The 24,964-nt window shown below is 39.0% G+C and overlaps 1 protein-coding gene across 5 annotated transcripts in view; it reads right to left on the reverse strand.

Annotated features, from left to right (window-relative positions):
- The window catches only part of LOC100854034 (uncharacterized), a 60,112-nt gene extending 35,427 nt beyond the window's left edge, over positions 1 to 24,685 (reverse strand). For 3 of the 5 annotated variants that reach the window (XR_009466278.1, XR_009466273.1, XM_059738738.1), the window contains exons 1-4: positions 24,400 to 24,678; positions 1,849 to 2,256; positions 588 to 661; positions 80 to 478 (exon numbers count right to left, since the gene is read on the reverse strand). Coding sequence is in view for 3 of the 5 variants with exons in the window: in XM_059738738.1 (XP_059594721.1) it covers positions 80 to 478; positions 588 to 661; positions 1,849 to 2,256; positions 24,400 to 24,571 (1,053 nt within the window). In the remaining 2 variants the exon portion in view is untranslated. Of the gene's footprint in view, positions 1 to 79; positions 479 to 587; positions 662 to 1,848; positions 2,257 to 24,399 lie in introns of all 5 variants that reach the window. The other 2 variants (XM_003631261.4, XM_010656146.3) reach the window with 2 other exon arrangements.
- Between the last annotated feature and the right edge of the window lie 279 nt (positions 24,686 to 24,964).

Consider the following 24,964-nt stretch of genomic DNA (forward strand, 5'->3'; position numbering starts at 1 on the left):
AAAGACAGGCAGTATGATGCAAAGAATTCTCATGCACCACTTAGATTAACAAAAGATTACTGCAAAACAGGTAACTTACCTCTGCAACAAGTGAATTTTGCGTCTGTAAAACACTACGGAGGTCATCCCCTTCCTTCAGAATCTTTGAACAAGAGGGACATCCAGCAAAGTAAACCATTGCAAACCATGAACCAGAATCTCCAATATCCAGAGATGAAAGCAGAGATCTATTAGAAACTAAACCAAATCTTTGCCGTTCTAAGGGCAGGAAGAACTCTCCTGCAACTGTCATGAACTTCGAGAGAAAAAAATCAAACTGCTTAAACTCTTCAATGGTACAGGACAACTTAACCCCAGGTGTTATATTCTCAGTTTCCAGGTAAGGATCACTGTCATTTACTCTGCTGAAATCTCCAAGCCAAGGAATGTCATTAAACCCATTTTCAATGCCACAGTTCAGCTTTTCATTTTGCATTCCCTGTTTTTGAGAAAAAAGGAAAATATGAGGAATACATTTCCAAGACATGCACCTCCATTTTTATTCCAATCAGCCTTGTAATGAAGTGCAATTAGAAAATATCATCCACCTTCTGGTTTTCGTTCCCTCTTGGTTCAAGTGTTATATTTGTCTCTCCCTTGAAATCTAATCCAAATGGAACCCCTGCAATGCAAAGCTTTTGTCAATGTCATAAATGAACAAAATGACAATGCAATAATTATATTCAATCTTGATGTGGACTGAGATACTGAGACTAGGGAACATCAAGTTCTCATCTTTCCAATAATAACATTTATTTGGTAAAAAAAAAATTATTTAATAAAAACAATATAGAAATATAAAATGAAACTTTAAAAGAGATCAATAAAAAGTAAAAATCATAATTTAAATTCAAAACATCATAAGCTAAATGTGTGCACAATATTATATGATGGGTAGGGTGTTAAAAGTAAGTTCTGCTAAAGATAAATATATACAATTCCAACAGATATACTGCCATATGATTTAAACTATTAAATAACATACAGTGTCCAAAAGCAACCTATTTACACATTAGAAGTGTAATACAACCAGACCAGTACCAACTACCATTGCTACCTCCACCTGGAGAAATATCAAAAGAGAGATCTCAACTGAAGAGATCTCGAGACCTGCAGAGAAGAGAGATCTTGATGGATGCTCAACCAGTTTTGAGAACATTAAGACCATGCATGCAACATCACCTATATATCGGGAATTCATATATTAGGCAAACTTCATTTTGTGTGACCAGCAGACTGTCCATTACTTTAGTTCATGGTGGAGACACACACATGCTTGCTAAGACACAACAGGATCAGCAAACTAAGATGTGTCACTCAAGCATAAATAGGAGGAGAAAACACCAAATGGAGTTCAGACCAACTAACAAAATCTCATCATTCACAACAAAATTTGTCCTATGATCTCTTCAAATATTTCCTGCTCTATAATTGTATTATATGGTATATCCCTCTCCACTAAGATTTTATTACTAAAATATACATGTCAGGGCATATTGATATTGCAGTAAAGGAGTAGTGTTCTTCTAGGCTCTCTTACAACATACACAAACAAGAACACAATACAAGTAAAGCATGGAAGCTAGGCAAAATCTAAACAAGCTTCCAAGCAACATGGACAATTAACATATGCATTGTCCAACCATTCGTTTGAGTTATACACCAAAAGGGGAAAGGGACAATTAGCCATAAAAAGCATTCTGGATAATATTGAGCTTGAATTTCATTCAAGCTGATGTTAAGAACCACACATGCATAACAGATGCATTGGATGAAGAAAAAAGACTTTAGTTCCAGAGTTTGAGACACCTTGTTCACCAAAGGCATCTTCAGTTCCATTGTTCTTCCCCTTTGCCAACAATCTGGGGGTCCATCCACAAAATTCCAGGAGAAGTAAAGCTTTGTCAGTTGATTCAAGAAACAGTTTCAATTCCTCGTGAGTTTTTAGGGGTTTGAGGGGAAGTTCTTCAGGAAAAAATGACATAAGAGAATAAGCAGAAGATAATATGTTTTGTGGTCGAAGTCTTCCTTGATACTTATAAGGCACAGAATGGTGGTAGTTTAGAATTGTTATTTCCTCCATAGCACCAAGGGCATCTGCCAGCACCTTTTCACTATTTCTGTATATAAGCATCAGTTTTATGGCACCAAGTTTCTCTTGCTTCTCAGTAACTACATTAGCTAATTCCTTCATAAGGGATTGAGCCTCACCAGACCCTGCATATCAAACATCAAGTTTATCAGCATTATCATAAAGAATTCTTTCAAATGGTAAAATATCTAAAGCTTACAACTAGCTAAAAAGTGTAGATGCACAAGAATAAAATAGTATGTTGACATAGAGGGCAAACAGTTAGCGCTCAAGAACCAAAGAAAAAGACTTCAAACTTGAGAATCATGTATATAGCCATATACATGATTCCATTTATAAGCCAACTTCATACAAACATAAGTATACAAAAAATATTGAGAAACAATAACATATAAGAAAACCTAGGGGAAGGATAACAAAAGTTATTGATCATGTAAGATAATGCGATTCTACTGTTAAAAAATGAAAATTGTGAACTGAGGCCCCTTTGTCCCACTACACTAGGGGTTCAGATTGTATATGTTACCGCCACACCCAACTTTGTCCCAAAGAATTCCCCTCATGACGCTTTTCCATTACCCCTTCCCATGAGAGTAGCTCATCTCTTTTAGAACACAATCACATTCATCCACTTCATTTTTAACAACATAACTTTCCCCCACAATGATATATGACTCACCTCTCTCGAAGCCTTATTGAGTTCAAGCACGCTCCTCTCCTAGAAGAGCCCCTTCTCTCAAAGTTAATCAATCATATGGTTTCTTATTCCACTTGACCAAATGGAAAATTTCCCAACCCCATGTAGATCTCCCAAAAAATGCCCCTCTCAACTTCTCCAACAGATTGTCGATTGAAATTAGGATAACCAACAGACATGTATTATTATAACAAGAAAACTTCAGAAAATGCTTGTGATGGGGATTAATGTGCCTCCTTGTGATACATCTTTTCTTTTCCAGGTTGCCAATATTCTTTTAAACACACCCCCACCCCCACCCCACCCCACAGCTAGGTTGCAAACTGCCTAGGCTTGAAATTGGCCTCCTAAGGAAGTCCAAATAAGTCAATGATAACTTACCAAGCTTGCAACCCAAAACCTCAGAGAGTTTATATCCCACCAAAGTAGCTTATAGATCACTTGGTTCTTGCACCCTAAATCCCAATTCATCCACATTTGCAACAGAAATGAATAAAACCTTTTTTTTCTAATACATGATCCACAGGGCCCCAGTCCACATTATCATAGGCCTTTTCAAATCAATCTTCAAAATCATATAAGCAAAGACAAACAAAGTATTGAGGCGTGATTATGGAGAGCCTAGGAGGAGGTTTTGTGAGATGGAAAAGAAGATTTTTGATGTAAGGCTCAAAGGAATTGATGGGGGGAAGTGGATTTCAATCACAGAAAGAAGTTATAGCAATATCTTCTCTTTGGATTTTGAAAAGGAAGAGATTTGTTGGCTGTTGGAGCAATTGAAAAATGCATCTGAAAGATCCTTAGGTTTCATCAAGAAATTCAAAGGAAAAACATAGACACATCATCTAAAGGTATGCTTTAATAGAAAGGAAGGCTCATCACGTTGTCGAAGTTTGCAACAAATCAAAGAAATATCGTTAAGGTGATTTCAAAGAGTGTTAGAAGCAAAGGGTGGGAAGGTTTAAGGGTAGAGATATCTTCAATGGCAAAATTCCCTTCTAGTGCATTTTTGGTGAGTCAAATAGAGGTAATGTTACCTAAGAAGTTAGCAAGTTGTGGTCATTGTGGTGTAAAGTGATCCTATGCAAGTATTGTTCAAGAGGAGGGCCTAAGGTGCTAATGTCCCAATCGAAAAGTGGACTAGAGTTGTGGTTTGAAAAGCAGTATTAGGATGGAGGATTGGTTAGAGGTAGGAAGAGCTATTGCAAGTATTTTGGATATGAATGGTATGGTGTCCATTACACCATTCTCGATCTTCAAAGAATTGTTCTTCATGGATTCCATTGAAAAAGCATGTTGGCTTCAAGAGTTAGGAAGGGTTTCAGTGAAGAGAGGTCTTGCAATAACTTTAAGGAGATTATCATTAAGGGCAAACACTAAGTACTCAGAAATCTAGGTGACATTGGATAGAACTAGAGGCCTTCCCTTCCATTTATGGTCCAAGAATCACTTGCATCATTTGATGAAGGGTCGGGGAAGAGTTACCAAGATAGATGATGCTTTTTAAAGCTAGTTAATCTTTCAAAAATCAAGATGAGAATAGAATTGGAACCATACATGGTGTTACCAATGCTATTAAAGGTGAAAGATGGATTCTGATGTTTCATAGTGTCCATTTTAGTCATCAGAGAGGAAGACGATTGTGTGAAATATTAGCCTTGTGGATGCTACTTCCTATGTCTTTATGATTCAATTCTCTTTATAATGTCACCATGAGAGGAGGACAGTGTTGGTTTACAATGGATTCAAAGTCCTTTGATCTTTCTATAGAGGAGGTTGGTGGGAAGTTGAGAGGTGTCATTGTGGAATGAGGCAAAGGCTTTTTAGTCTAGGTGAGATTCAGGGAGCTCAGTTTAGGATGCTTGTTAGAAGGGGTGGAAGCTTCTTTTGAGACAAAGAGTTGCGAAAGTGGAGCAAATGATGGAAGAAGGGAGGTAGGGAGTTCAAGCTGGAGAGTCAATCAAATGGGGGCAAGGAGGTTCATTTTCTGCTTTGTTATCATGGCAAATGCAAAGTGGTTTGCCTTGATCTTTCTAGAAGGGAGGGGTCTCCATGGGGGTTGGTCCATTTTGACAAAGAAACTTCGTTCGTTAGGGGTTGTTCTTGCAACTAAGGCCAGGTAAGTGGTCATTCCAACAGAGAAGAGGAGTAGCTCTATGGTCATCTGGAAATGAGACTTTCGCAAATGTAGTTAGGAAGAATATGGGCTTGGTGGGAGATGCGGTCTAGCTCCAACTTGGGGAGAGTGAGGAGCAAAGTAGGGAAGAGAAGTTCAAGTTTGTCTGGTTGGGAGGTTTGGAGGTTTGGGAGTTATTTTGTACAACACGTTCTCTTTTAGTTTCCAGTTCAAATAACGATAGTGTTATCATGCTATGGCACTATTGTCAAGGTCATCCAAGTTTAATGTATCTTAAACAGCTTTTTCCTTCATTATTCAATAAAGATTCTAAAGTGTTCCAATGTGAGATTTGTCAATTATTTTTATTTTTTTTTAATAAGTAAAGAGGAATTTGAGATTTGTCAATTATGAAATCATGTTCACAATTCTTATCCCCTTCAATCATATAAATCATCTTATCCTTTTTCTATGATCCATAGCAACATTTGGGGGTCCTCTAAAATAAAAAATGTGACAATTTCTAGATGGATTTTTTTTTTTTTTTTTATGGATGATCATACTAGAATTACTTGGATACATCTTATCCTTTTTCTATGATCCATAGCAACATTTGGGGGTCCTCTAAAATAAAAAATGTGACAATTTCTAGATGGTATTTTTTTTTTTTTTTATGGATGATCATACTAGAATTACTTGGATATTTCTTATGAAGGAAAAATCGGAAGTGGATCAAATTTTCAAAAATTTTAATAACATGATTCAGATCGAATTCCATGCAAAAATTCAAGTGTTGAAAACTAACAATACTAGAGAATATTTCAACTCCATTATGGGAGATTTCCTCTTAAGCGAAGGCATTGTTCATCAAAGTTCATGCATTGAAACTCCTTAACAAAATGGGATTACTGAGAGAAAATAGACACCTTTTAGAAGTTACTAGGTCTATAATGTTCTCCACCAATGTTCCCAAATTCTTTTGGGGAGAAGTTGTACTTATTAATAGAATGTTTTCTCGTGTCCTCCGTTTTCAAACCCCATGCCAAGTCCTTCTCAAATCTTATCCAGATACTCAACTTCTATCCACTATTCCATCAAAAGTGTTAAGTAAGCTCAATCTTCCAGCAATCAAGTGTGTATTTCTTAGGTATTCACTAAACCTGAAAGGCTACAAATGTTACTCCCCAGTAACCAGAAAATTCTATAATAACTCCATGGATGTAACATTTTTCGAAAATCAATCATATTCTAAATCTGATATTCAGAGGGAGCATACCACTAAAGAATATCAATTTTGGAAAACAGAAATCACAACCAGCAGTCTTCAAACACTTGATTCTCATATTCCCCAGTCCCATATCCCTCGTAGTCAAAGTCCTCCAATGATCGAGTCTTTAGACACCATGGTTGAGCCACCTAGAACTCGTCCTCATTCAATTCACTCACAACCTGCCAACAACAATGACTTCATTGTCTACTACAGGAAGAAGACTCAAAAGGAAACAGAGCAAAGAACATACCCCGAGCAAGTTCATGAGGCAGAACCGAATTCAAACCACAGTGAAATTTCCCCAAGTAACACAAATTCTGACCCTGTCACTAATGAGTTACAGAATGACAGTCTTAATCTGCCCATTGCCAAGAGGAAAGGAGTATGATCCTGTATAAATCATTCGATCTATAATTTTTTATCTTATGATGGATTGTCACCTGTTTTTCAAGAGGAAAGGGGTATAACCTTGTATAAATCATTCAATTTATAATTTTTTATCATATGATGGATTGTCACCTGTTTTTCATGTCTTTGTGATTAGTCTTATAGACGTCCAGATTCCTAACAACATCCAAGAATCTCTTTAAATTCCTGAATAGAAGGCTGTCGTTGGAGAAGAAATTCGAGCTCTAGAAAAGAATGGGACATAAGGAAATTATGGAATTACCCAAAGGGAAAAATCCAGTTGGGTGTAAATGGATATTCACCATAAAGTACAAGGCAAATGCAAGTGTGGATAGGTTCAATGCTCATTTGGTTGGAAAGGGATTCACCCAGACCTATGGAATTGACTATCAAGAGACATTTGCTCCTATTGCCAAGCTTAACACTATCTGGGTTTTGTTATCATTGGATGTTAACTTAGATTGGTCTCTCCATCAACTAGGTGTCCAAAATGCATTTCTAAATGGCTACTTGGAAGAAGAAATGTATATGGAAATCCCTTCAAGCATTGAGACAAGATCAAATATTAATAAAGTTTATAGGCTCAAGAAATCCTTGTATGTCTCAAAAAGTCTCCGCCCACTTGATTTAACAGATCTACAAAAGTTGTAAAAAGGTATGGATAGTCTCAATATCAGTCTGACCACACATTGTTTGTTCAAAACTCTCTCAAGGGAAAGATGGCCATTATCATTGTATATGTAAATGATATCATCCTAATTGGAGATCATGAGGAAGAACTATGCAAACTTAAGAATTTTCTTGCTAAAGAGTTTGAAATCAAAGATACAGGAAATCTCAAATACTTCCTTGGAATAGAAATAACTAGGTCAAAAAAGGGCTTTGCAGTCTCTCAATAAAAGTATATCCTTGATTTACTAAAAGACGAGGATACTCAGATGCAAGCCTGCAGATACTCTTATGGATCACACAATCAAACTAGGAACTAAAGAACAAAGTGCCCCTATGGATAAAGAAAGACACCAGCGTCTTGTGGGATTTTTACTTTTCTCATACTAGACCTAACATTGGTTTCTTAGTCAGTGTGGCGAGTCAATTTGATGCAGCACGCAATCATCATTAGTTTCTTATTTTAAGTTTATTTGCTTTACTATTTTGTTTAAAATTGATTTCCTAGTTTTCCTAATTTTCAATTATCTTCATTTCTTATTTCTAGGAAAAGTTTCTAATTATCTTAATTTCCTATTTCTAGTTTCTTATTTCAATTATTTCCTTTATTTTGCATTACAAACATTATTTAAAAGTTTATTATGATTGTTAGAATCAGTTCAATATAATTTATCAGAATTATTCCCTAATTTTCATATCCTATTGTGATCTTTGTGTTTGTTCTTGAGTGTTTTTCCGTCTCTTTTCCAAACCTTCCGCTACACCAAAATTGGTATCAAAACAAGTATTTTTACCTCAATCTGATGGTTGACAACGATTCTAAAGGGAAACGAACCATCAACGACAAACGGAAATTCGAAAAAATCAAGCAACAACTCGACGGGATCGATGAAACTCTTCGCAACCAAACATAGATGGTGGTTGTGTTGACTGTCGAAGGGAAGCACAAACCCATGGAGCGACTACCAGACCAATGTGGCAACCAGCAGGAGGGCAGCTACGAAAACTAACACCAGCCATAGGTCGGGGCACAAATCGATGACGGAGGCATGATTCACACTGGTCCAACTGCGAATCGTGATTTTCACGAGCCCCTTCCATTACAGGTGTATGAGTGTCAAAATTAGGGAGCTCCTAAGCAGTGTGACAACAACAACCTCCAACAAGGGGTTTCAATCAGTGACAACGGCAAGTTCGTGGTGGCTTTCCACGAGCAGTTACAAGGGTTTTTTATGAACAAGATGAGTTTTTTTCCACCTTTTCAAGATACTGATGATTTTCGACTTCCACAACGGAGGAATATTCAACAAAGGTAGCAACGGAAGTTGGATAGTTCATCTAGAGAAGAAGATGATTTTCATTTCGATTATCGGGCTAACAATCATGGTCAAAATAACCAAGAATTTAAGATGAAGATGGATTTACCGAGTTTCAACAGTCGATTACACATTGAAGACTTTCTTGATTGGGTCCATACCTTCAAAAACTTTTTTGACTATTTGAATATTTCAAAAGAAAATCAAATAAAACTCATGACGTATAAGTTGAAAGGTGGAGCTTTTGCATGGTGGGAACAACTTCAATATAATCATCAACGGCAAGGAAAACAACATGTTCATACTTGGCCCAAAATGAAGCGGTTGTTACAAAGGCGATTTCTCCCTCCAAATTATGAACAATTTTTATATCAACAATATCAAAATTGTCGACAAGCCAACCACACTGTAAACAAATACACGGAGGAATTTTATCAATTAAATGTCCATTGTCCACGTTAATTTGTCTAAGTCGGAGGATCAATTAATTACTCATTATATTGGAGGCCTAAAGCTGGTTATTTAAGATCAACTGGCTCTTCAAGGGGCTTAGACCATGACAAATGCAGTTAATTTGTTGATGAAAGCGGAAAATCATATCAATAGGTCCACGACGCGTGCTCAAAGTAACTTTCAGCAACCAACCCAAAAAGCTTCTTCTACTCCGAAAGGGTCAACAACTTCAGGCATCAACAATGATAGCAATAAAGATGCCCCTTCCACTCAAAATTCGGCGTAGAATCGAATTGAAACTTCAGCCTCTATTCGATCTAATACTCAAGGTCGAAACCAACAGCAACAACTAGTCAATAATGACCCTTATGCGCATCCAAATCTTAGGAAATGTTTATGATGCAACCAGTCAGGCCATATTTCAAATAATTGCCCGAACAGACGATCCGTTAACCTTACAAAAGAAGGAAGCGATGAAGAGGAACAAGTTCTCGAAGAAGATATACATGAGGGTGTTGAGTTTGCAGAAGGAGATGTAGGAGAAAAAGTGGTGTACATTATCCAACGAGTTTTGTTTACCCCAAAGAAACCAAACGACTCTCGATGACACTAAATATTTTGGATTCAATGCACTATTCGTAATAAAGTGTGCAACATGATCATTGACAGTGGAAGTAGTGAGAATATTGTTTCCAAGGTTTTGGTGAAAACACTAAATTTAAAGATTGAGAAGCATCCTTCTCTATACAAGATTGCATGGATTATGAAGGGCCCAGTAGTTCAGGTGCTAGAAGTTTGCAAGGTTCTTTTGTCGATTGGGAAGTATTATAAAGATGAGATAATATGTGACGTGGTGGATATGGACATTTGTCATATTTTATTGGGGAGGCTATGGCACTATAATGTTGATGCCACTTATAAGGGTCGAGATACTACTTTCGTTTTTTGGTGGTTTGACAAGAAGATTGCTTTGATGTCAGAGTCTCAATCATCATAAAACAATTCAGTTACTTAGGAAGATCAACCGCTATTCCCCAACATAACAGGCCCAGATTTCTTTAAGCAAGTCAAGGAGCCGAATTTTGTTATAGCATTGGTAGTTAAGGGTCAATCTGAAGCAACTATTGATATTCCCACCAAGTTTCAAGAGGTACATGTTGATTTTCCTGACTTATCTCCTAATGAGTTACCTCCTATGCGAAATATTCAACACCATATCGATTTAGTAACTGAAGCTAGTTTGCCTAACTTGCCACATTATCGTATGAGCCCAACTGAGCATAAAGAGTTGCAGTGACAACTTAACGAGTTGCTTGATAAGGGCTTAATTCGTGAGAGCATGAGTCCTTGTGCAATCCAAGTTTTACTCACCCCAAAGAAGGATGGTAGTTGGCACATGTGTGTGGACAATCACACTATCAACAAAATAATGATCAAGGATCGCTTTCCTATCCCACGTCTTAATGGCATGCTTGATAGGTTAGAAGGTGTTATGGTGTTTACCAAACTTGATTTACAAAGTGGCTATCATCAAATTCGTATTCGACTAGGCTATAAGTGAAAAATGGCTTTCAAAACTAAAGATGGCCTTTATGAATGGCTAGTGATGCCATTTGAGCTATTAAATGCACCAATCACATTCATGTGGTTGATGAACCAAGTTCTTCGTCCATTTATTGGAAAATTTGTGGTGGTTATTTCGATGATATTCTCATCTACAGTAAGAATGAGGAGGAGCACTTATCACATCTCAGGAAAGTTCTCTTAGCCTTACGAGCTAATAAATTGTATATCAATCTTAAGAAGTGTAGCTTTATGACTAACCATCTTTTATTCCTTGGATTTATAGTGGGAAAGGATGGTATTCAAATTGATGAGATGAAGGTGACAGTAATTCAGGAATGGCTAGCTCCTAAAACCGTGCGTGAAGTGCAAAGTTTCCACGGTTTAGCCACTTTTTACAGGCGTTTTCTTTGAGGACTTAGTACAATCATGGAACCTATTACCAATTGTTTGAAGAAAGGCTAGTTCCAATGGGAGAAAGCGCAGGAAGACAACTTTGAATTAATAAAAGTAAAGTTGTGCGCTACACTAGTGTTAGCACTCCCCAATTTTGAGAAAGTATTTGAGGTTGAATGTGATGCATCAGTTTTGGGAATTGGGACTGTCTTATCCTAAGAGGGTCACCTAGTGGAATTTTTCAGTGAAAAGGTTAGTGAACCTCGACAAAAGTGGTCTACTTATGAGCTTGAATTTTATGCAGTTGTTTGAGCCTTAAAGTATTGGGAGCATTTTTTGTTTCAATGAGAGTTAACGCTATTTGCGGATCATCAAGCTTTAAAGTTCATCAATTCTCAAAAGACAATGAATTGAATGCATGCTCGATGGATTGACTTTTTACAAAAGTTCACTTTTGTTATCAAACATGATCCTAGCCAATAGAATAAAGTAGTTGATGCATTGAGTCGACGAGCCTCTTTATTAGCTACAATTAGTACTAAGGTGGTGGGGTTTGATTATTTGAAGGATACTTATACTATTTATGAGGATGTTAGTGGCATATGGACATGATGCAACAATAAGGAGTTTGTTACTGACTTATTCAGGATTGATTTTTATTTTGGGGTACACAATTATGTATCCCTCTTTCTTCTTTGCATGACCATTTTATTGCATAATTGCATGTTGGCTGATTAAGAGGACATGTTGACCGAGATAAAGCAATCACCTTGGTAGAGGAGAGATTTTATTGGCCCCAACTCAAACAAGATGTTGGGTGTTTCACTCAGCATTGCCCAATGTGTCAAAGAGTCAAAGGACAAGTTCAAAATACTGCTTTTTATACTTCTTTACCTACTCCAGAGATGATTTGGCAAGATTTAACTATGGATTTTGTTCTTGGCCTCCCAAGAACTCAACATGGTGTTGATTCTATTTTGGTTGTAGTTGATCAATTTTCTAAGATGGTTCACTTCCTCCTTACGCTTCTTATGTGGCCAATTTATTTTTCCGTGAAATTGTTCACCTACATGGTTCAATAACTTCTGATAGGGATGTGAAATTCCTCAGTCATTTTTGGAGAACTCCATGGAAATTGTTTGCTACTTCTTTGCAATATAGTAGCACGAGCCATCCCCAAACCAATGGGCAAACTAAAGTGGCTAATCGCACTTTTGGCAATATGATACAATCTATTAGTGGAGATAAACCAAAGCAATGGGATGTTGCCCTTCCACAGATTGAGTTTGCTTTTAAGAGTATGCCTAATTGTTCTACCAAGAAGACTCCTTTTGAAGTTGTCTACACTAGTGTTCCAAGGCATACAATGGATTTGATTCGTCTTCCTCCTTCTCATGATGTCAATCATAACACTGAGGAGTTTGTAGAGCGTATTTAATGGATTCATCAAGAAGTGAAGAAGAATTTAGAAGAGGTTGATCTTCGTTACAAGACTGCTGCAGACTAAAACCGACGCCTTAAGTTGTTCAATGAAGGTGATTTAGTGATGGTCCATCTCCACAAAAATCGTTTTCCTGCTAGCATGTACTATAAGCTTAAAGACAAGAAATTTGGTCATTCTTGCGTCTTTCAAAAGATTGGTGATAATGCTTACAAGATTGATCTTCCAACTAATATGAACATTTTCAATACTTTCAACATTGCTGATATCTTTGAATACTTTCTCCCGGATGAGTTTTCTTCACAACCACAAAACTCGAGGACGAGTTTTCTTCAAGTGGAAGGGATTGATGCAACACACGATCATCATCAGTTTCCTATTTTAAGTTTATTTGCTTTACTATCTTTGTTTCCTATTTCTAGGAAAAGTTTCCAATTATCTTCGTTTCCTATTTCCAATTTCTTATTTCAATTATTTCCTTTATTTTGCATTACAAACATTATTTAAAGGTTTATTATAATTGTTAAAATCAGTTCAATATAATTTATTAGAATTATTCCCCAATTTCCAAATCCTATTGTGATCTTTGTGTTTGTTCTTGAGTGTTTTTCTGTTTCGTTTTGAAACAAACCTTCCTCTACACCACAATTCATGAATCATCCAATAGAGGAACACGTGGAAGTTGTGTATCGAATACTAAGACATCTCAAGATCACAGCTGGCAAGGGCCTATATTTCAAGAGGACAATGAAAAAGAATGTTGAAATCTTCTCAAATGCAGACTAGGTTGGATCAATTATAGCCTGAAGATCCGAAGATCAACTCCAAGGTATTTTACTTATGTGTGGGGAAATTTAGTTGCTCGGCAAAGCAACAAACAATCCGTTGTAACTTGGAGCAGTGCAAAGGTAGAGTTTAGAGCTGTGGCTCATGGAATTTGTGAGGGAATATGGTTAGTAAGGTTACCAGTGGAATTAAAAATTCCATTAGAAAAACCTATGAAGATGTTTTGTGACAATCAAGTTGCCATAAGCATTGTCAAGAACCTTGTTCACCATGACTGAACGAAACATGTGGAGACAAATTGTCATTTCATCAAAGAGAAGATGAAGGAAAGAATAATCACTTTGATTTACACTCCAGCAGGTCTTCAAACAGTTGATGTTCTCACTAAAGCACTTCCAAGATCTAATTTTGAAGACTTGAGTTGCAAGCTAGGTATGATCAATATTTATAGTCTAGCTTGAGGGAGAGAGTGGAATTTCAGTTTTGCATTTTCAGTCATTTTACAAATGGTTTTTACAGTTGTTTATTACTTTTGTATTTAAGCCTTCTTTCCTTATTTAATAGGATTTGGGCTAGGATGTAACCCAATTTTGTTCCCTAAATTAATAGGAGATTTATCTCCTCTACACTAGGATTTTAGTTAGCTAATTTTAGGTAGTGTTTCTCTACCATGTATGTTAAATACCTATGTATTTTTCATTAAGGGAGGTACAATAAAAGAGAGGGAGGGGGGGAGGGGGGGAGGAGGGAAGAAGTAAATAAACTATAGATTGAGCAAGTATAAGTCATTAATTTCTTAATATAAAAGAAAAGTCAAAAGCCAAAGTTTAAGAAACAAGAGAGTTAGAACAAGTCTAAAGATGAGATATAGGAAAATCTCTAACCCCAAGTGTGCCTCTCCTCTTTTAATGGAGCCCTCATGTGCTCCTTCCTCTTCCTTTTCCCTTGCCCCCAAAGATGAAAGAAGTCTGGAGAAGCAAAGCAGTGGGATTGGGGGTTTGCGCTTGGAGGAGAGGAGTTGGGCAGCCCCTATCCCATTGCTTATTTCACTACGAGATGGGGTGCTCCCAAGGACTGACATGCAGACGCAAGGAGGCCTCTTGCCCTCTGACAACACTTTGTTAAAGGAAGTCTGATGTAAGACAACCCTAGGATGGTTGCCTATACTCAAAAGTAGGTGGACTAAGGTTTTATTTTTAGGATGTAAGGAGAGGAACAAAGAATAAATTTTATGGTAGAGAAAAACATAAGATAAGAAATAAAGAGAGAAAAAACAACGAAGAAAAGATGGAAAAACTTAAAGTCTCACTAAGGCCTTCTAGGAGTCTCACCTATAAGAAAATCAATGAGGATTGCAACCCTTGTAATGAAGAAAAACATAATATTAATATCAATCAATTCATTCCTTTGATTTATATTGATTAGTCTATTTATAGGCTTCTCTAAGAAATCCAAAGTCTATTGGGACTCTAATAACCTATTATGACTCAAATTTTAATTATAACATCCAAAGTCTATTAGGACTCCAATAAACCTATTATAACTCAAATTCTAATTATATTATAACTTAACTAGCTAATCCTAATTAGACTCCAACAAAAACTAATCATAATTCAATTCTAATTAATATTAATCCTACTTAAAGTTTACTTAGGTCTTCCCTTTCTTCCTTGAATAGACTTTAAAAGGCTTTCCCCCATCAAAGTCACAAGGTTTCTAGGTGTTTCTCCTTTGTCGATTATTCCTTTGGGGGGTTTGGGTGCTTCTTCTTCTTCTTCTTTTTTGGGTGCTTTAGAGGCTTCGATGGTTAGGAGGAGGTCCGCAAAACCTAGGCTTTTAGAAGATAGTTGTGGAGTGGAGGATTCTACTCCCCTTTCTTCTTCTGCTAGGTTGCCCACCCTTGATAGTGGTTCAAAGTTTCAATCAAAGGCAAGGCAATCCTTGGGGCCTATGGGTTCTTGATGTCAGCCGCTAAGGATGATGCTTCAAAATGGCAGTTTGTTAGATTGTTCGAGAAGTGATGCAAAGGATCCTTTCGGTAAGGAAATGGTGATCAAGGCTGAGGAGTTGGAGTCCTGTAAGGCCTTAGGGTTTAGATGCGGTTTGATGGGAAAGGAGCATAACTTTGATGACCTTCCCAATATGTTTGCTAATTTCAGTAACTTCATGGGAATGCATGTTGTAGGTTTTGAAAAGGAGATCAACACCTTATTGAGAAAAATGGAGGCAAGAAAAGGGCATAAGGTTAAGGTCTCAAAAGGAAAGAGGAAAACTCTCTTGGCATCCCGTTTGGAGAGGAAGATCTAAAAACTAGAATGCTCGGTCAATTACAATAGTTTTTTGCTCATTGTTAAGGGAAGGGAAAGGAGCAGTAGGAATTCAACACTAGTATTGTGAGACTGCTTTTTCGTTTCTTGTTTGTTGGAGAGAGATTGGTTAAGTTAGGGTTTTGGGAGAATTTTTTATTTTTCCAAATATGTATCAATGGGTGTAGGTTAGGGGCATTCCTTGGTTTTAAGAGCTCCTACTAAGGGCATTCCAACTCGCTTGGGGGTTGGTCATTGTTAAGGAGGTGGTGGGTGTTTGTTTTTCTTTCTCCTCTATTACCATTTGGAATGTTTGCCATTTGGCCCTAATTGTATACTTCGTGTGTAATTGGATGAGCCTTCTTGTAGGCATCTTTAATATATTATCCTTTTTACCTATGAAAAAAATAAATAAATGCAAGAAAGCATAAGGTAGAGAGTATGAAAAGGTCGATTCCTAGGTCTGCCTATAAATGAATTTTCAAGCCACCTCCCATTGAGAAGAAAACAAAAAAAGGAAAAATGTAAGAACCTTTCAAAGATGTATTCCAAGGGGCATCTGTGTTACCACCTAACCACAATGTTGGAATTGCATCTTTTGTTAAGCCACTGTTAGATACTTCCGATGAGCTATGTGACAATGGATCAATCTCCCTAAGAAACCTCCAAGGCCATAACCTAATATGGTCTATTCCTAATGGAAAACCCTCAAACCCCAAATTTTCATCCTTTAACTTGCAAACTTGATTCCAATTGATAAGATGATCTTTGCTCTTTTCTCCAAAGAAATTCAAAGTGGATTTTCTCAATCTAGAAGCAAAAGCAATTGGGATTATGAATATAAAAAGATCATGTAAGGGGATATTAACCAAAAAAGATTGAATTAGAATGCTTTTAGTCCAAGAGAAAGAAAAACTTTCCTCCAACCATCCAAGCTTCTCAAAATCCTATCAATCACGGGTTCTAAAAATAAAGCCCTAAGGTTCCCTTCCAAAGGAAGGCCTAGATTACATGAAGGCCAATCACTTGCTTACAACATACGAAGGAGGCTAGAGAGGAAAAGCTATCTTGGTTCACATTTATGCCAAAAAAGGTGCATTTTCAATGTTGATTTTAAGGTCTAACAAAAAACCAAGTTCAAGGAGAACAAGCTTACTTCTATTTGCATCATTTACATTTACCCTGAACATTTATCCAATGTGAGTGACTTCTCAAAGAAAATTCCAAGAGATCTCCAACTATTGGAGTCAAGTGAGGGTTGGAAAGATAACTAAGGGCAGAAAATCAAATCTCTACATAAATAGAGGTAACATGATGAATTCTTTTTTTTTTTTTTCTTTTTTGATAGATAAGAAGGTAAATATATTAAAAAGGGCCACTAAAAGAGTGAACCTCAATATACATAAAATTTACACCAACCGCCAAGTGGTAACACCAAAAGTCAAAGCTATAAAACAATAATTACTAAAACGACACCAACCTCAACAAGATCTCAACCAATCAAAAAGACTAAAAAGAGTTGAGCAAGCATCATTTATAAAAATGTTGATCTCCAACCACAGAAAACAAACAAAAGAATTTTTTAGTCTTTAGAGGGAAAGCCCATCTCCATCAAAGGCAATTTTATTCTTTGCCTTCCAAACTATCTAAAAGATGCATAAGGAACCTACTCTCCAAACCTTCCTATGTTTTTTACCCACAAAAGAACCATGTCAATTTAGAAGTGTCTCTCGAACCGATGAGAGAAGCACCTAAAACACTCCAAAAAAGGAAAAAAGCAACTCCCATAAAATCGTTTCCTTTACACAATGGATAAGGAGATCTCTATGGACTCTTCCTCAATATGGCATAGAAAACATCTAATTCCCTAAGTTGCCTCCCAATAAAAGAAACTGACTTTAGGTTGCACCCACACCTTCCATATGAAACTCAATGGAAAAGAAACTGACGTCTCCAACTCTAAAGTGGTGTAGAGAGACTTCACTGTAAACTTACCGCTCTTTATCTCTCATCCTTACACACCCTCAACCCATACAAACATGACAGAAACCTCTCTACACATCCCACCTCCCAATCATTGAAAGGGATAGAGAAACAAGGGAAGGGCTCCAACCCCCATCCCCCTTAATCAAAAGAAGGAAGGAGAGTAGTTTTACAGTGGAGTCCAAGGCGTTTGAGATTGTAGTGGAAGACAGAAGAGGAAAGATCCAAGGATGCATTGTGGAGAAGAAGGGAGGGGCCTCGTCATGGGTCCGACTGGGAGCGGATAGTTTAGCGTTCTTCTTGGAAGGGTTGAATCTCTGTATCAAGGGTGAGAAAGAAACCAGATGGGGAAGGGAATGGAAGGAGCAGGGGAGAGTGTACTCCATGACTCGAGGGACAAACAGAGCGGGGGGGTTTATACGGCTAGGGGTCTCCGATGTAGAGGGGAAGAGGTTCTGCATCTTCGTCCCAAGAGGCCGTAGGGATAAGAGGGGGTGGACGATCATGGCGGAGAAGCTTAAACAGGTGTTAGGGTTTTTTGGTAAAAATCCTGAAAAACACAAGGGAAAGGTTGTGGAGAAAGTTGCTATGGGAGGATCATATGCAACAATGGTGAGAAAGTCACCGACGGGTAACTCAAATGCCGTTGCAGTGAAGGTGAAAAAAGAGGAGTCAGAAGGTTTAAAAAAGAAATTGAAACATTGTGTTGTGGCGAGCTGGAGAGATGGGTCAGGGGGGGAAGATGATATTGAGAAGTGGGGGAAATTCTGGGCAAAGTCTTGGGACCTCAAAGGTAACCTAGGGCTGGCTAAGTTGAACAAGAGGAAAGCGCTGCTGGAATTTGAGGATTTGGAAGAGGCCAGACGAGTCGTTTCCTCTGGGAGCTGCGCGTGGGAAGGAACCCAGGTAAGGTTGGAACACTGGAGCCCTAGGAGCGGATGTTGGGCAGAGGGGGAAGAGAGAAGGGAAGTCTGGGTAAGGATTGTTGGGCTCCCAATCTCGTTATGGAGCCCAGAAATTTTGAGGAGAGTGAGGGATGCATGTGGTGGTTTTATCACCGTCGATGAACATACGAGATCGATGAGAGATCTCCAATGGGCCAGAATCCTAGTGAAATGGAGAGGGGAAGCTAGACCAAGCGTACTGGAAATCGAAGGGGAGGAAGAAAGCTACGTTGTGCCCCTATGGTGGGAATGTTGGCCGGTGTTGAGGAGGAAGTGCAGGGATGAAGTTGATCGCCATAGCAGGTAGGTTAGGGGTGAGGAGGATTCACGCGCGGGGCAGCGTGTGATGAAGGATTGGGGGAGTGGGAGGCTTGAGATGCTGCACCCGTCAGACGATGGGACGGTGGTGCAGGGGGTCGGGTCGGGTCGGGTTGAGATCAGTCCAGATTTAAGCCCGACAACCCGGACTTGGGTCTCATCTGGGGAAATGAAGTCTTTAAGCCCAATCGCGGGCCCAAAGGAAACAAGGAGGGATGGTGGGCCTAGCCTGATGTTTGGGTCCATGGACTTGAAGAAGAAAGGGGTGGCTGCAAGTGATGTTGGCCCAGACGCAGGTCCATCATATGGCAGGGAAGATGTGGGCTGCTATTCTAAAGGCCCAGCTTCGCCTTTAGCCCAGTTGTCAAACAAAGGCCTGTTTTGGTCAAAGGCCTGCACCCAGCAGCTCGATCAAGGTGGAAAAATAAGGGAGGGCCCAAATTCATTAGCAGTCCAAGAGGTGACGGGCCTTATTTTGAAGTGTTCTGCGCCCAGCTATCCTCCAGAAGCAGAGTTCTTTGTTGCGAGGGAGACTAAGGACACAAGGAAGCTACAAGGAGTGGTGAGGCTGACAGAGACGGATAGGGCGCTTGAAGAGGAATCAATGAGGTATGGAATGGGGGTTGGTTCCTAGGGGAAAAGGGAAATGGGGAACTCTCATCTCAATTCTTTTCTTTTTGATCGGACTCTGGGGGGGGAGTTTTTCGATCATTCTGGGGATTTGGATGAGGAGGGTCGGGCCGATAATTCAATGTGGTTAACAGTGTATAAGGCTTGCAATGAACGGATTAAGGAATGTAAGGAACTGAGAGTCATCCACTGCAACAGTGACAAAGGTAGGGAGATGGAAGGGGTAGGCGATATAGATGATGCTCAAGTTGAGAGAAGTGAGCTGGAGGGTAACTGGGAAGAGAGTGGCTTGGCAAGATTCAGCAAGTTTCTGGGCTTCCCTACGGAGGGATTGGAGAAGGAAATACTAAATTTTTTGACAAAGATCAGGAAAAGAAGGGAGAAAATACATAGCAAAGAGTTACTGGAAAAGTCTAAGTTTGAAAGGGAGTTAAAACGACTAAAATGCTCCATAAACTATGAGGGAGGGGTAAAACAGAAAGGCTCGGTACAGGGCAAAGGGCGCCAAATTGTAATTATCCAATGAAGGTGAAAATTTTGAGCTGGAACGTGAGGGGAGCAAATGATAGCTCCAAAATAAAAGTGATTAAGACGTTCATAAGAAATCAGAGGGTGGACTTAATGTGCATTTAGGAGACAAAATTGCAGTGTATGACGGATAGCATTGCGAGAAGTATAGGCTCCGGGAGATTCCTAGGCTGGAAAGCAGTGAATGCGGAGGGAGCTTCGGGAGGTATTTTTATATGCTAGGATAGAAGGACTCTGGACATGCTAGATTGGGAGGAGGGACAGTTTACCTTGTCCTGCAGATTCCGTAATGTAGAAGATGGGACTGTATGGGTTTTTACAGGAGTGTATGGCCCTTTCTCTAAGGTAGAGAGGGATGCTTTATGGGAAGAGTTTGGGGCGATTAGAGGGCTGTGGGAGGATCCTTGGTGCATAGGGGGGGATTTTAACATTACTTTGTTCTCGAGGGAAAGGAGTAGTCAGAGGAGAATTAGCTCAGCAATGAGAAATTTTGCTGAAACTGTGAATGATCTTGGGCTGGTGGATCTTCCTTTTCAGGGGGGAGAGTTTACTTGGAATGGGGGTCTAAATAATCAGACTTGGGCACGTTTGGACAGGTTCCTTGTGTCTCCTAGTTGGATAGATCAATTCAGTGGGATTAACCAGTGCAGGCTGCCCCGTCCGGTTTCCGATCATTTCCCAATTATGCTAGTGGGGGGTGGGATAAGACGAGGCCCGACCCCATTCAGATTTGAAAATATGTGGCTTAAGACTGAGGGTTTTAAAGAGCTTGTGCGCAGCTGGTGGCAAGGAATTGATGTTAGGGGCAGTGCTAGTTACAAGTTGGCTACTAAGATGAAGGAAATCAAACAGAAGCTGAAAGTGTGGAATAGAGAAGTATTTGGTAAGCTGGAGAGCAACAAATCTGCAGCTTTGCAACAGGTGGAATTCTGGGATAGGGAGGAAAATGATAGAATTCTGACTATGGATGAATCAGAGCTTAAGAAAGAGGCAAAAGAAAATTACAAAAAATGGGTGATTATGGAGGAAACTCACTGGAGACAACTTTCCAGGGAGATATGGCTGAAAAAGGGGGATAGAAACACGGGTTTCTTTCATCGCATGGCAAGTGCTCATCGTAGAAATAATTGTATGGAGAGAATTAAGATCAATGGAGAGTGGTTTCTAGAGGAGCAGGAAATTAGAGAAGGAATTGCTAATGCGTTTAAAGAGCTACTTTCAAAAGATACGGGGTGGAAGGCGGATATTGGGAGTCTTCAGCTTGATCAGATCAGTCAAGAAGAGGCTGAGATACTGGAGAGGCCCTTTACAGAGGATGAAATTCATAGGGCTCTGATGGAGATGAATGGGGATAAAGCCCCTGGTCCGGATGGTTTTACTCTGGCTTTTTGGCAAAGCTGTTGGGAGTTTATTAAAGAGGAGATTATAGAAATGTTCAAGGAATTCTATGATCATAGCTCTTTCCTCAAAAGCCTTAACAATACTTTTTTGGTTTTGATCCCCAAGAAATGTGGTGCTGAGGACCTTGGAGACTTTAGACCTATTAGTCTCTTAGGGGGTCTTTACAAGTTACTGGCTAAAGTGCTGGCTAACAGATTGAAGAGAGTGGTTGGTAAGGTGGTCTCTACTTCTCAGAATGCCTTTATGAGGGGAAGACAAATTCTTGACGCTTCTCTAATTGCAAATGAAGTGATAGACTCATGGCAAAAACGAAAAGAAAAGGGTCTTATATGCAAACTGGATATAGAAAAAGCTTATGACAGTATCAATTGGAAGTTTCTATTGAAGGTGTTGCAGAAAATGGGCTTTGGGTCTAAGTGGGTGGGGTGGATGTGGAGTTGCCTATCTTCAGCTAAATTCTCAGTGATGGTTAATGGAGTGCCTGCAGGTTTCTTTCCTAGCTCCAAAGGTCTTAGACAAGGAGATCCCTTGTCTCCTTATCTCTTTGTTATGGGAATGAAAGTGCTAGATGTTCTTATTAGGAGAGCTGTGGAGGGGGGCTTCTTATCAGGGTGCAACATAAGGGGCGGTAGTGAACCTCCTTTGAATATCTCTCACTTGTTCTTTGCTGACAACACCATCATATTCTGTGAGGCCAGAAAGGACCATTTAACTCATTTAAGTTGGATTTTATTTTGGTTTGAAGCGGCATCAGGTCTAAGGATTAATCTAGCCAAGAGTGAAATCATTCCAGTGGGAGAGGTGGTGGAGATGGAGGAGTTGGCTGTTGAGCTAGGGTGCAGGGTGGGGTCTTTACCTTCTCAGTACTTGGGTCTACCCTTAGGGGTTCTCAATAGAGCGCCTTATATGTGGGATGGGGTGGAAGAGAGAGTCAGGAGGAGGCTAGCTCTTTGGAAAAGGCAATATATATCTAAAGAGGGAAGAGTCACTTTAATAAAAAGCACTTTGGCTAGCATGCCAATCTACCAAATGTCTATTTTCAGGATGCCCAAGATGGTTGCGAGAAGACTTGAGAAAGTGCAAAGGGACTTTTTGTGGGGAGGAGGAAATATGGAGGGGAAAACTCATTTGGTTAATTGGGAGGTGGTATGTACAGATAAGGCTAAAGGTGGGCTAGGCATTAGAAAGCTAGCCTTGTTGAACAAAGCATTACTTGGCAAATGGATATGAAGGTATGCTTGTGACAAAGATAATCTTTGGAAACAAGTGATCAAGGTGAAGTATGGGCAGGAGGATTTTGGGTGGAGGCCAAAGAAGGCTATGGGGGCGGTGGGTGTAGGGGTTTGGAAGGAGATTTGGAAAGAATCAGAATGGTGCTGGAATAACATGATCTTCAAAGTAGGGAAGGGCAACACAATCAGATTTTGGACAGATGTATGGTGTTCAGAGACAGCGTTGTCCCATTGTTTTCCTCATCTCTTTGCTATGGCGGTTCAAAGGAACAAACGGTTGAGGAAATGTGGGATCAAAATTCGGGACAAGGAAATTGGAATCTAAATTTTTTGAGGGATTTCAATGATTGGGAATTGGGGTTGGTTGGGGATTTTCTTCAGATCTTGAGGGGTCACAAACCCTTTGGGGAAGAAGATTCAGTCCTGTGGAGAAAAGGAAGAAGGGGGCAATTCAGGGTCAAGGAAGCGTATAACTTGTTGGCGAGTTCTGATGATTCAGGCTTTCCTTCAAGAAGCATCTGGGTGACAAGGGTGCCAACTAAAGTTTGTTTTTTTGCATGGGAGGCGACGTGGGGGAGGGTGCTGACTTTGGATAGACTTCAAAGAAGAGGTTTACAACTTCCAAATAGCTGCTTTCTGTGTGGTTGTGAGGAAGAAAGCGTAAATCATATACTCATACACTGTACAGTGGTTAGAGTTCTATGGGATATAGTGTTTGGTTTAGTTGACGTGAAATGGGTGTTCCCAGAAACTGTAAAGGAAGTCTTAGTTAGTTGGAGGGGTTCGTTTGTGGGAAAGAAAAGGAAAAAGATTTGGGATGCCATTCCGTTGTGTATTTTTTGGACGGTGTGGAAGGAAAGGAATAGATTAGCCTTTAGGGGGGGGGGGGTGTTGAACGTTCAAAAGTTAAAGAATTTTTTTGTTTGTAATTTGTGGAGTTGGGTCAAACTGTATGTAGGTGAGGAGCCGTTCTCCCTTATAGGATTCCTTGAGTAGATGGCTTCCACTTAAAGGGAGGTGATTCTGTTTTTGTTGTTTTTTGAGGCTTAGCTGCCTTGTATACCCCCTGTATACTTTGTGGCGTTTTGCCTTTTGATTGAATATACTTTACTTATCAAAAAAAAAAAAAAATTATATAAGCAAATCCCTTCATGCCCTACAGAATACCTTTTTATATGAAGCATAAGCATGTTAGCCTTCCTACAAACATGTTTTCAGTAAAGCCCCTCAAGTTTGGATAAAACACACTAATAACTTGAATAAACATGAGAATGCACAATGGTGTAGGCTTGACATTATCAAGAACAAATGTCAATTTTATAGTCGCCCTTCAATCTTGTAATGCCATGCTTAATATTTGAAGCCTATAATTTCAAGTAGGTCACGTGCCTATTTTAGCACATACCAATCCCTTCCAGTGGGATAATCACTGTACATGGTCCTTCTGCAGACAGCCATAACTTTTATGCTTACTTTTGAGATCAAAACACAGAATTCTACCTCATATCCACTACATTCCTACTGAATTGGTTGGTATTTTTACACCAGTTATCGCAAAACCGTTGTTCTAACACTCCATCGGCTTCCACCAAAAAAAGAACTCAGAAAAAATCAATCTCTTTGCAACAGAATTTAATTTTTTTATTTTTTCGTGGAAAAAAAATACTCCAAAAATCATCTCCGGGAAAAGCAACGGAGCCCCAGGTCATGAAAACTCAAAAATTCATCAATGATCTTTGTCAACGTCTTCTAGATTATAGTTAAGCCAACAAATAAATAAAGGGAGAGACAGAGTGAAAGAGAGAAATTACAGGGAACAGTGATGAGAAGGAGAAGGTGAGGGTGGAGTCGGATCTGAGAAGAGAAGTTTGCTTTGGTGAGAATCTGCCATTGGGAACTCCTTTCTCCACTTTGTGATTGTGAACCAAGTGCCAGGCTTGAGACCAAAACACAGGAAAAGATCACCGCCAGCGTTGTCTTCATCGTAATCCCACACACTTCCTTTGAACAAGGAGCCTCTCCTTATTTTCTCCAATTTGGGCGGCTTCCACAGTTCCACTGTCCCAAAACAACCCAACTTCTGCGCTAGGCTGCAACTTGACCCGCCTGACCCAACCCAGATTTTTCATTTAAATTTTTTTTTTTTAAATATTAATTAAAAAAATAAAAATAAAAATGGGTTATTAGATTAAAATGATCATTAAAAATTCAATTTTAGAAATTTATCCCTTCATCATTTTTTTATTTTATTTTAATAAAAATATTCTTATTATTTTCTTATAAAAAAATCATTTCTTTTAAAAACATATTATAAATATTTGAAATAATTAAGGGTATTTACTCAAAAATTGTTACTTTTTAAATAAAAACATGGGA

The sequence above is a fragment of the Vitis vinifera genome, chromosome 1 (assembly GCF_030704535.1).
Source record: "Vitis vinifera cultivar Pinot Noir 40024 chromosome 1, ASM3070453v1".
In the NCBI taxonomy this organism is placed as follows: Eukaryota; Viridiplantae; Streptophyta; class Magnoliopsida; order Vitales; family Vitaceae; genus Vitis; species Vitis vinifera.